We start from the raw sequence: 11,865 nt of genomic DNA, 5'->3' as shown, positions 1-11,865 counted from the left end.
TAAAAGACAATATGAAGTATGTAAGAAATAATATTCACAATTTCATTTTATTACACCATCATTTCTGTTGAGTTTCATTCATATATGTATTAACCCCCTTCTTCAAATTAGACGTGGCAGATGCGGAATGAACTCCTAGAACAAGATCGCATGAAAGCAATTCAAGAGGAATTGGCGGGATTCTTTCTTGACCACGTCATCAATAAAGCCGAAGAATACCATGTGGAAGTTGATTTCAATTGCTAGGGGATTGTAAGAGATCTTACATATTGTATATGTATGTAGCCAGTAGCGTCGGATAGATAATACGGAAACTTGTTGTTCGACCAATCTCTCGGAGAAGGAGAGGTCGATCGATCACTTCTCTCGGTATGCATGACAAACTTCTGTACTTAATTGTTCCCTTCATTTTCTTACTAGCTAGCGTGTCGAGGGCCTCTCTAGGTACAGTACGTAGCATCGACCAAGCATGGACATAAGAGATGACACTTCTCTCTATTAATTAGCTAGCTAACACAATATATGAAACACCTAAATTAACCCCCCAAAACCCCCAACCCCCCCCCCCCCTTTATAAAAAATAAAAACCCCAGCCACTGAAATGCTGACGCGTGGATACCTTTTGGTCCCGGTTGGTGGACCAAAGGCCCTCCTGCCTGGGCTCGGCGCACCGGCCACGTGGAGGCCCATCTGTCCCGGTTCGTGTTAGAACCGGGACTAAAGGGGGGAGGCATTAGTAACGACCCTTTAGTTCCGGTTCACGAACCGGGACAAAAGGCCCTGACCAACCGGGACAAATGCACTACTAGTGTAAAGCCGTTCCCTAGAAATGTATTTACAAGAAGCTGTATGGAGGGCGAATACATTATTGAACATAGGGTTTCGGCTTATTCTCTTCACAAAAAAGGCTACTTCTCTTCACAAACTTTGTCACCTCTGTACATAAATCCTCCTTTTCTTTTTATGAAAAGGTAGTTTTCCTGCCGGTTGCTTGAAAAAAAATATTGAAAATGAAATCTACTCAGCTTTTTACGACACCATAGGTCCGTTCGTGTATTAGCTAACATGGGCTGTGTAAACCAGTATAACATTCCATTGCAGTATCTATTGCTAAGCTCCAACCATAACGAAATTCTATCTAATAAGCACTACCGTCATTTTGACAAAAGTGTTTCAGTTGTCTGCCATTTTAGTGGCAACATCTTAACTGATAAGGAGCACAAGTCACATTAAATCAACAATTTTTCGAAAAGGATTAAATCAACAATTGACAACCTTTAAATTCACTACTGACAAATCTATTTGAAGAAGCACAATGAACGCACAAACAAATCAATGCATGTTTTATCGTCTCATCTACACCTAACACTGTACAAAACTTTCATACACAAATCATTTGTTTTAGCCGGAAGAAGGGATCTACAAACGGTAGCTGTCCTCCAATATCTCCTTCCAGAAAGAATCACTCTCCAGAGAGCACAGATCGGGCAGCTCTGTCATGGGCTCCAGCAAGCAAGCGAACTCCTGCGCGGGAAGCTGCGGTGCAGCATCATGGGGTGCAAATGAAGCTGCGGTGTTGCAGAGCTGACCAGCCTGTTCAGCTGCTGCAAAGGAGCTCGTTCCCGGAGACGTGTCATTGGTGAGATGCTGCTGCACCACATGCTGCTCTGCAAAATTGGAGGTGTTGCAGAGGTAACCCGGCTGCAGGCAGTTCATCTGGTCCTGGAGCAGGAGGTTGGGAACCATGCTTCCGCTTGAGTTCAGCACTGCGTTTGCTGCAGCCAGGTTGGCTACGAGGTTAGTTGCGTCGTTGTTAGAGCCTATCGTCCGGAGGAGCTGCTGCAGAAGCTGAGCCTGCATGAGAGCGCCGGTGTCCATGCCGCCCAGGCTCGCGGCCGCCGCCGCCCAGAGGAGCGCCTCGGGGAGGTGGTGGTGGCTCTGGTTGGGTGGCAGTTGCTGGTGCGTCACTGGGTCGACGCCCATGCGCAGGAGCTTCTTCCGGATGTGCGTGTTCCAGTAGTTCTTGATCTCGTTGTCTGTCCGGCCCTCCAGATGAGTCGCGATCGTCGCCCACCTAAAGTACAATAATAATTTATCCATGTCAATCTCACTTGAGGACTAACAACTATGGAAAAAGGTCCAGCTGGAGGAAATTGACAGTCCATGCATGGGGCATGGCGGCTAAGCCGTGTGCGTGGAGTAGTTGGACTTGACATGAACTACGTACTTGTTCCCGAGGCTGGCATGGAGGGTGATGATGAGGCGCTCTTCGTCCTCGGTGAAGTTGCCGCGCTTGATGTCGGGGCAGAGGTAGTTGGTCCACCGGAGACGGCAGCTCTTACCGCAGCGGTTCAGCCCGGCGGTCTTGGGCAGGCCACGCCAGCCGCCGACGTTCCCGCCGCGCTTCTGGATGTGCTCCACCAAAGTCTTGTCCTCCTCCTCCGTCCATGGCCCTTTCTTCACGCCGGCGTCGTGGGAGCAGCACGGCGACCTCCCCATCAGATTGGTTTCCTGAACGACTAATGGAACGCGCTCTGCTAGCTAGTCACCTAGGATCGACTGGTCGCGGTGATGGATGTAGTGGCCAGAAGTCAGAACTCAGAAGCTATGCTGGTGTCTTCGCTTGGTCAGGTATATATAGAGGACGCAGGCATTCGGTGGTCGTAGTCCATGACAGATTGACACTTTGACACGGGACGCGCGAGAGGTGCCGCGGAAGCTATGAATTTTCCTTCCATTCTGCTGTCGTGGCCACTAGTGTTGGACAGTGTGTATGTCGGATACTGTAAATAAAAGGCGTGTGTACGTTGTAAGTCAAAGCGGGCATTTGTCCGGAGATCTGGCCACGTAAGACCAAATATATCCTGCATGCTGCATGTCGCAACGCAGGCAACAAGAAAAAAGTGATCACTCTCAACAAGTGGCAGGCTGCTGCATAGAAAATTCGTTATAACCACGAGTGAAATTGTACATCTCCCTATCTCGTTGAAATCCCCTTTGCTTACGGAAGAGAAGAGTTGGATGCCGTGGTGGGAAACGCAAAGCTCTTTTTACCGGTGGTGGTATGTACCGGCAAGCAATCCACCGCTCGTTTGCATACTGAGATTCGTGCCGCCCTGCTCCGTATAATAGTAAAATTCATTTTTTGATTTGAATACTATGCAATACATCTCTAACTTGTACAAGCAACAGGCCCACATGTGTACTTCTATTAGTTTTTGTCATAAAAAGCTATGCTAGTTCCCATGCAGGTGCATTCATTATTTCTCCTCTCCATCTCAACAACTCCATGCCTTTTATTTTCTCTCTGACAATTTCAATCAATCATATCTTTTAAACTACAACTTCGTTTTCTAATTTTTATATATATTTGTAATTCTGGTGGCAAGAACTTTAGAACAAGACCAATTTTGAATATATTTTATACTTGTTTCACTATGTGAAATAGAATATTTCAAATATATGAACCTAATATATTTTCAAATATGTGAAGAGAGTTCTAGTGATTTTTTTTCAAATATGTTTAATGGTTATTTCAGTCAGCTAAAATTGATTTCATACATTCAAAACTACTGAAATAGGTCAAATAATATCTGAAATATGCTAAAACTCTAATGAAGTATAGAAATAATATCTGAAACATGATGTGTAAATATGTGAAATTGATATTTTTGTGATCTCTGAAATTCGTGAAATAGCAAAAAGACAATTGAAATATGTTTCGTAAAAGACTTGAAATCAGCTGTGTGTTAAATTGACTGAAATCATTTTGTCAAAATAAGTTATATCCAACTTTTGAAATGAGTGAACTAAGTTTTCCGAATGAGCGGAATCTGTTTTTTGAACACAATGGAACATACCTTTTGGAATGAGTGAACCCAGTGTTTTGAATGAGTGAAACATGTTTGTTAAAATGAATTAAATCACTTTTTGAAATGAGTGAAATATGTTTCAAGCATTTTAAACTCGTCCAAAATGTATTCAAATAACAAGTTTCACATCTCAATTGAGTGAACACTGTCTTTGAATTGAAAGGAGTGAAATCCGTTTCTAGAAATGAGTGAAACCAATTTTTCCAAATGATTGAAATATCTATTTTGAAATAACTGAGATTAGTATTTTGAAATGGGTGAAATAAACAAGTTAAAACATTTTTCAGAAATGAGTGAATTTTGTTTATTAGAAATGAGTGAAATATGTTGCAAGAATTTTAAACTCGTTCGAAATGTATTCAGATAACAAGTTTCACATCTCAATTGAGTGAACGCTGTCTTTGAACTGAAAGGAGTGAAATCCATTTTTTAAATGAGTGAAACAAATTATTTCAAATTATAGAAATATGTGTTTTGAAATGTCTGAAGTAAGTATTTTGAAATGAGTGAAATAAACAAGTTAAATCAATTTTTAAGAAATGAGTGAAATATGTTGCAACAATTTTAAACTCGTTTGAAATGTATTCAAATAACTAGTTTCACATCTCAATTTAGTGAACACTGTCTTTGAATTGAACATAGTGAAATCCGTTTTTTGAAATGAGTGAAACAGATTTTGTCAAATGATTGAAATATGTGTTTCGGAATGACTGAAATAAGTATTTTGAAATGGGTGAAATAAACAAGTTAAATCATTTTTTAAGAAATGAGTGAAATTGTTTTATTACAAATAAGTGAAATATGTTGCAAGAATTTTTAACTCGTTCGAAATGTATTCACTTTTGATCTTATTTTAAAGATGACGTCGTCAGGAATTCAAATATATTAAAATATTTTAAAATGAAACTTTTATTCAAAAGATATCTATGAATTAATATCTTCCAAGATAAATAAAATGTTTGCCTTTTTTATGTGTGGAGTGGTCTGACAACATGCATGCATGGCTAGGCATAAAAGATGCATAGTACGGTTGGGTCTGACATTGATTTGACTTAATGGACCAGATACTAGCCAAATACAACACTATACCATTGGATAGTTGGCTCACGCAAAGTTAGTTGGAAGCATTTGATTGGTTGAGACTTTACCGGTAGCTACCAGCACCTGTAAAAAAACTTAGTCGTATATGGGAAAGCTCTATGTAGTGTAGCACCTGTAAATAAGGATTGGGTTAAGCACGCCAGGTAGATCCTTAATTTTAGGGTACGTAACTTATGACACGCACGAAGGAGGAACCTTCCTCGGTTCCTTCCTTGGAGTGCTGATCGGCACAGTGATCTCACTGCTGAATAATGCATGGCTACAATAGTATGCTCCAAATTACGTCCATGTGTTGGTCTCTGGATCGACGCAAGAATTCTCATCTTACTACTATACTATTTTTTCTTCACTAATCCTACTGGCGGTTTGATTGAGGTTTCGCTAAATGATTTGGGTCAGAATTTGATGAAGAATCCAATTGAAATACTCGTGGGAAACCTGCTCCAAAAGGTTAGGCAAGCCTGAAAATGGCCGATGTTTTTTTTTTCAAGTAAGGCCTTCTTTGGTTTATAGAAATCTTGTTGTAATTTCATAGGATATGATTTTTAAAGGAAAAATTTCAACGAAGCCTTTTGGTCTATATATAGGAATGAATTCCTATGCCTATGTAGGATATGAACAATCCTTCACATTTCAAAGAAATAAAACATTAATCTAGACTCAATGAAAAAAATGCATATCCTATGCATCAAATGATATGCCTTTCACTATAGGAATTGAGATGTATATCATCTTATTTTCTATGATTTTCTTATTCCTATGAACCAAAGGAGACATAAACGTACGGCACCGTGGCTCTTGGTAGCTCCTGTGCTGCTTCGGCGCTGCTATACAGACGACATATTTGTGGCCGACTCTTGCACGATCTTACTTGGCAGCTGCCTGTGAACGCAGGAAGCAACTGTTTTTTCCTTAGCTGATGCTAGCGCTGTAGGGGAGCAAGTGTCGTTCGCCGATCGTGCATCAACTATTGTGTGTGAAGCAATTTCGTGTGCCGCTTTTGAATCTGAGTGCCAATGACCATGGCTCTTGTAGCGTTCTCTCGTCGTCAGATTTTCCACGGGACCGAAGCTGCGAGGGTGGGACACACATGACACAGCCCGACCCCCGCGTCGCCTCCCAGGCGACTCGGGGGAACTCTAGCCCGCCGCGACGCCACTCCCTGTCCCCGGCTCCTCCTGTCGCACCGCCGCTGGAGGAAACTGTCGGGTGAAGCCCGCGCGGCAGACGGCTGTGGCGGGGCTTGCCTCTAGCGCGCGTGGCGTCGTTCTCGACGGCGAGGGCTCCAGGTGGGGGAGGCTCGGCCTTCGGCGCTGCGGCCATCGCGGCGCTCCCCGGCGACCCTCTGCTCCATCTCGTGCTCCTCCGCCGTCAGCCCCTGTAGTGCCTCCTTGGCTGGCGGTTTTTTCGGCCATCCGGCCGGTGTGGCGGCACCGGCGAGTCTCCTGTGCTCTTGGCACATCAGGGTGGGGTGGCAGCCCCATCCTGCTTTTGGTGGTGTGTGGCATGGTGTGGCCTGGAGCTTGGCCGGCCGAGGTTGCGGCGACGGCGTGCGGATGCTTGGGCGCTAGATCTAGTCTGCGCCCGATCTGGCCCGCTGGCTTCAGTTGGCGGCGAGGAAGGTGGCTCTGGCGTGGTGGTGGCGCCGCCGGTCACGTTGGAGGTGTTTGGGCCAGCGGGTTTGCAGGTCAACGGCGCTGCTGTCGGATTGCGTGGGGTGCGGGATCTGGGTTGCTCCGGGCGAAAGTCTAATGACCCAGCGTCCGTGGACGTCGCTTACCCTCCTGAGGGCGTCGTCTTGAAGATGGTGACTCCTTCCGTGCTTTCTCAAGGCTGGACATACCCATTATCGCAATTGGTAGCGGTCAATTGGCGATATGGAGGTTCTAGCTGATGACCTGTTTGGCAACGATGCTGGTGGTGAGCGGTGCAGAGTCGCGGCAGGGCTTAGATAGTCGGCTCTTTCCGGCGTGTCCGATTGGTTTTCTCTTGGTTTCGCTATGGCGTCGCAGAGTCGAAGCTGCCTTGGAAGTGCCTAGGTGGCAACAATGGCAGATGCTCGGTGGTCTTCGAGGAGGTCTTCGTTGGTGCGAGCCCTGCATATTTCTTCTGCTTTTGGTCTTCACCAAAGTCAGAGTTGTCTCGTCGATGCTCCTGGTGGCCAACTGTTTGGCATAGGTCGATGTGGACTTGGTGCAGGTTGTTGCGGTGTGTGCCTCACCGATTGGGATTTGCGGGTGAAGTTGGAGTCGCTGGCTCGCGGAGGAGTCATGACGATGACACATGTAGTCCGCCTCGATGGTGCTACTCTCTAGGCAGCGTGTGTGTCTTGTGTGGATAGCCAGGTTGGCCAATGTGCCCCTTCACGGGATGTAGCGATTTTTGCCCGGTTTTCCATAATTAACCGAGCAATTCTCTTTTTCTTTATTAATGAGATGCGGCAAAGCTTTTGTCGCCGTTTAAAAAAGAAAAGATTTTCCACGGGACATGGCTCCCGTGCCAGGACTCGGGGCCTCATCAACCATTTCTTCCCATGGAAAACCACGTCGCCTTCCTGTTCAGACCGCCACCTGATCCACTAGAAGAACCCGTGTAGCCGAGCCAGGCGCATGCACCCGGACGTGGTGGCGTCTAGTTATCTGTCATGCTCCAAGACTGGCATCTTTCTCACAACGAACACGTCTTTGTAAGGCTGGTTGTAATAGGGAGTATCATAAACTAATATCATGCATATAATACTAGTGTATGATACTACATCTGTAATGCATGATATCATATATTGGTATCGTACATGACTATATTTATTGTCATGACATAAAGTAGCACATTATTTAATATGATAAGTAAGTCTCTCTTTTTTCATTTAATTCTATGGCACCTCATCATAATTCAGTTTAGATTCACCATTTTCACCTCTTACTTCGTTGGCCAGAATTACTCAATGTGACCAGCGGCTCGATCCGTGTCAGTTCGCTCATATTCACACTAGCAAAACGTGTACCGAGTTCAATTGTTCCACTCCGTTTCCTATTCAGCTCCAAAAACCCAAAGGAAACAATATCATCAACTAACTTGGCACGAGCAGCGAAAGTAAAAAGAATCTTTTGACTTTCTACTTAAAAGATGATACCCGTCATTATCCATTGGAATGCACAAATGACTTCCTTAAAGGTCTAAGATCAGAAAACCCAACGATGATCATTGATCACTCACCTCGATGCTCCGTCTGTTTCCTTATTTTGTTGGAACAAGTCAATGGCTTCAAACATCGAGCAAGCCTTTAACCTACCCAATTCCTAACTACTAAACGACCTTGTTGCTGCTCTTGTAGGGCTCGATCAGCTTGAGCGCCAAATCATCATTTCTTTATGAAGGCCGCGCGTCGGTCTCAAGGTGCTTGAGCTAGCTCCATCAAGTTTCTTTTGAAGTCCAAGCTCCATCACCTTTCAACACTGCACAAACAACTTCCTACCCCAATTTTGTATCAGAGAGAAATAGGACAATGCATCTATGGGATAGTGTACGTCCATAAAATGCAAGTCTGATACTCCCTCTCTCTCAGTTTACAGGGCGTGCGCGTACCCCTAGGTCGTCAATTTAACCAACCTGATACAAGTCATATATTACAAAAAATATATCAAAATAAACTTCAGATGTTCTATTTTCAAAAGGTATAATTTTTGTGTTATATAGTTTATATTAGGGTGATAAAATTGGCAATCTAGGTATACGCGTAGGACTTGTAACCTGGGACGGAGGAAGTAGATTATTAGATCACCCTTAATTAATATCTCGAGCTTTCCTATTACATCGACTGGACCGCAAAAATTTCTAAATTTAGTCCTCTCTACATATATATGTTGATGTTCATTAATTGTTTTTGTAGAACATTTTTTTCAGTTAGGGTGCAAATAGTTCAACAAAATGAATCTAATATTTGTGACAAAGCAACATGCTGAAGCACGTTTTATTTTTGTGTAACGTCGCTACAATGGATTTAGTACATTTTTTTGAGTGAATGGATTTAGCCCAATTAATTCTTTGTTATGTTTCCAAACACATTTAGTGGTTGTCCAACCGGATGCACCATGTCATGTTGACTGTGGCCATCATGTAAAATTGTCTAATAATTAAATGTTGTTCTATTCAAAATGGTATTGTGCTAAATCTGACTTCAAGATCGTCATAAGTTGCTAGAAAATATATGATTCTTAGTTGAACTGTTTTTAGGAAGCTACGGCAGGTAAGAAAACACATCATGAACAAATTTAATCCAGAAATAAGTCTTTACGAAAGGAGGATTTATCTAAATCACTGCTTAAAACCATTCCCTACAAACATATTTACAAGAAACAGTATGGAAGGTGGATACATTATTGGAAACATAGGGTTTCAGCCCCTGCTGCGGCGGCTTTTCTGCGGGGGGAGCTTGGGACGGTGTTGGCAGCGTCGGGCGCGGGTGTCAAGGCCAAGCGCTCCAAGGCGACCCCGGTGGTGCAGCGGGAGCCCAGCGCCAGGGCCAAGGCCAAGCTGGGCGTCATGTCGTCCATGGAAAGCGCCAAGCTCCACATCGCCGACAAGAACCTGGAAGTATCAGATGTGGACACCGTAGGGGCAACAACGTGATGCTGAACACATGAGGGCCATGATGGAGAAGATCAGCAACAATATCTCGAGGCTCCACCACTCTTCGTAGCTGGATCTTGGCTTTGTTGGCGTCAATTGCGTTTTGGGGAGGCAAGGAGTGATGCTTTAGTTCGCCTATATTATTCCATGTCTTGTCACCTTAGTTTGGACCTTGTTATGTAACGCTCATGTTGGCCTTGGGGCCTGTTTGAACTATGTGGTTGTGTAAGTTATCTGAACCTTGTGGATGCTGCCTGGTGGCTTTATTAATTTAAAGTCGAACGTGTCTAGCGTCTTCGTTCCAAAAAAACATAGGGTTTCGGCTAGTTTCCTTCAAAAACTAGTCCCCTCTGTACATAAATCCTCCTTTTCTTCTTATGGAAAGGTGGTGTTCTTGCCGATTCCTTGAAAAGAAAACATTGAAAATGAAATCTACTTCGCTTTTTGTGACACCTTAGCTCTGTCCATGTATTAGCTAACATGGGCTGTGTAAACTAGTATAACATTTCATTGCAGTATATATTGCTAAGCTCCAACCATAATCAAATTATATCCAATAAGCACCACGATCATTGCGACAAAAGTGTTTCAGTTGTCTGCCATCTTAATTAGTGGCAACATCTTAACTTTTAAGGGGCATGGGTCACATTAAATCAGCAATTGACAACCTTTCAACTTGACCAACAAATCTATTGGAAGAAGCACAATCAACACATAAACAAATCAATGCATCATGTTTTATCTTCTCATCTACACCTTTACGATAGATCTAACACTGTACAAAATTATCATACACACCATATTTGTTTCAGCCGGAAGGAACAATCTACAAACGGTAGCTGTCCTCCAGTATTTCCTTCCAGAAAGAATCACTTTCCAGAGAGCGCAGATCGGGAAGCTCCATCATGGGCTCCAGCAAGCCAGCGAACTCCTGCGCCGGCGACCAGTCACCCGCGGAGTCACCCACAGGTGCAACATGATGCGATGCAAATGAAGCTGCAGTGTTGCAGAGCTCATCAGCCTGTTCAGCTGCTGCAAAGGAGCTCGTTCCCGGAGACGTGTCGTTGGTCAGCTGCTCCTGCACCACGTGCTGCTCTGCAAAATTGGAGGTGTTGCAGAGGTAACCCGGCTGCAGGCAGTTCATCTGGTCCTCCAGTAGAAGGTTCGGAACCATGCTACCGCTTGAGTTTTGCATTGCGTTTGCTGCAGCTAGGTTGGCGATGAGGCCGCTGGTGCCATAGTTGGATCCAATGGCCGGGATGAGCTGCTGTAGGAGCTGCGCCTGCATGAGGACGCCGGTGTCCAGGCTGCTGAGGCTCGCGGCTGCCGTGGCCCAGAGGAGCGCCTCGGGGAGGTGGGCGATGGAGGTGGCGTTGAGGTGGCGGTGGCTCTGGTCGGGTGGCAGCTGCTGGTGCGTCACTGGGTCGACGCCCATGCGCAGGAGCTTCTTGCGGATGTGCGTGTTCCAGTAGTTCTTGATCTCGTTATCTGTCCGGCCCTCCAGGTGCGTCGCGATCGTCGACCACCTAACGTGCAACAATAATTTATCCATGTCAGTGTCATTTGAAGACTAACAATTATGGCAAAAGGTCCAGCTGGAGGAAATTGACAGTGCATGCATGGCGGCTAAGCTCTGTGTGTGTGGAGCAGTTGGGTTTGACGTGAACAACGTACTTGTTGCCGAGGCCGGCGTGGAGGGTGATGATGAGGCGCTCCTCTTCGTCGGTGAAGTTGCCGCGCTTGATGTCGGGGCGGAGATAGTTGGTCCACCGGAGGCGGCAGCTCTTGCCGCAGCGGTTGAGGCCGGCGGACTTGGGCAGGCCGCGCCAGCTGCCGACCTTCCCGCCGTGCTTCTTGATGTGCTCCACCAGCGTCTTGTCCTCCTCCTCCGTCCATGGCCCTTTCTTCACGTCGGCGTCGCGGCAGCAGCACGGCGACCTCCCCATCAGATAGATTTTCTCGATACAAGCTCTGTTAGCTAGTTACCTAGGATAGACTGGTGGCTGTGATGGATGATGTTGTGGCCAGAAGTAAGAACTCAGAAACTATGTTGGTGTCTTCCCTTGGTGAGGTATATATAGAGGAGTAGAGGGCACGGCCAGTCCGTGGTCGTACTCCATGACAGATTGACAGGGCACGAGCGAGAGGTGCCGCGGAAGCTACGAATTTTCCTTCCATTCTGCCGTCGTGGCGACTAGTGTTGCACAGTTTGTCTATGTCGGATACTGTAAACAAAAGGCGTGTGTACGATGTAAGTCAAAGAGGG

The 11,865-nt window shown here is 45.4% G+C and overlaps 2 protein-coding genes across 2 annotated transcripts; both read right to left on the bottom strand.

Annotated features, from left to right (window-relative positions):
- Nucleotides 1-1,419: 1,419 nt before the first annotated feature.
- Nucleotides 1,420-2,544, bottom strand: LOC123041998 (transcription factor MYB93-like). The gene is made up of 2 exons (XM_044464531.1): nt 2,228-2,544; nt 1,420-2,074 (listed from the first exon to the last, which is right to left on the bottom strand). The coding sequence occupies exons 1-2, from the start codon at nt 2,497-2,499 to the stop codon at nt 1,420-1,422; spliced, it is 927 nt and encodes a 308-aa protein (XP_044320466.1). The 5' UTR covers nt 2,500-2,544.
- A 7,641-nt stretch (nt 2,545-10,185) lies between these two features.
- Nucleotides 10,186-11,614, bottom strand: LOC123041997 (transcription factor MYB41-like). Its single transcript, XM_044464530.1, has 2 exons — nt 11,274-11,614; nt 10,186-11,125 (listed from the first exon to the last, which is right to left on the bottom strand). The coding sequence occupies exons 1-2, from the start codon at nt 11,543-11,545 to the stop codon at nt 10,426-10,428; spliced, it is 972 nt and encodes a 323-aa protein (XP_044320465.1). The 5' UTR covers nt 11,546-11,614; the 3' UTR covers nt 10,186-10,425.
- Nucleotides 11,615-11,865: the final 251 nt, after the last annotated feature.

Source organism: Triticum aestivum, chromosome 2B (assembly GCF_018294505.1).
Source record: "Triticum aestivum cultivar Chinese Spring chromosome 2B, IWGSC CS RefSeq v2.1, whole genome shotgun sequence".
Lineage (NCBI taxonomy): Eukaryota > Viridiplantae > Streptophyta > Magnoliopsida > Poales > Poaceae > Triticum > Triticum aestivum.
This window is presented reverse-complemented; position numbering and strand designations above follow the sequence as displayed.

Excerpts from the sequence above, each read along its gene's own strand:
- LOC123041997 (XM_044464530.1), bottom strand. The coding sequence starts at position 11,545 with ATGGGGAGGTCGCCGTGCTGCTGCCGCGACGCCGACGTGAAGAAAGGG. Across the intron at positions 11,126-11,273 it reads CACGCCGGCCTCGGCAACAA|GTGGTCGACGATCGCGACGC; the intron begins GTACGTTGTTCA and ends GTTGCACGTTAG.
- LOC123041998 (XM_044464531.1), bottom strand. The coding sequence starts at position 2,499 with ATGGGGAGGTCGCCGTGCTGCTCCCACGACGCCGGCGTGAAGAAAGGG. Across the intron at positions 2,075-2,227 it reads CATGCCAGCCTCGGGAACAA|GTGGGCGACGATCGCGACTC; the intron begins GTACGTAGTTCA and ends ATTGTACTTTAG.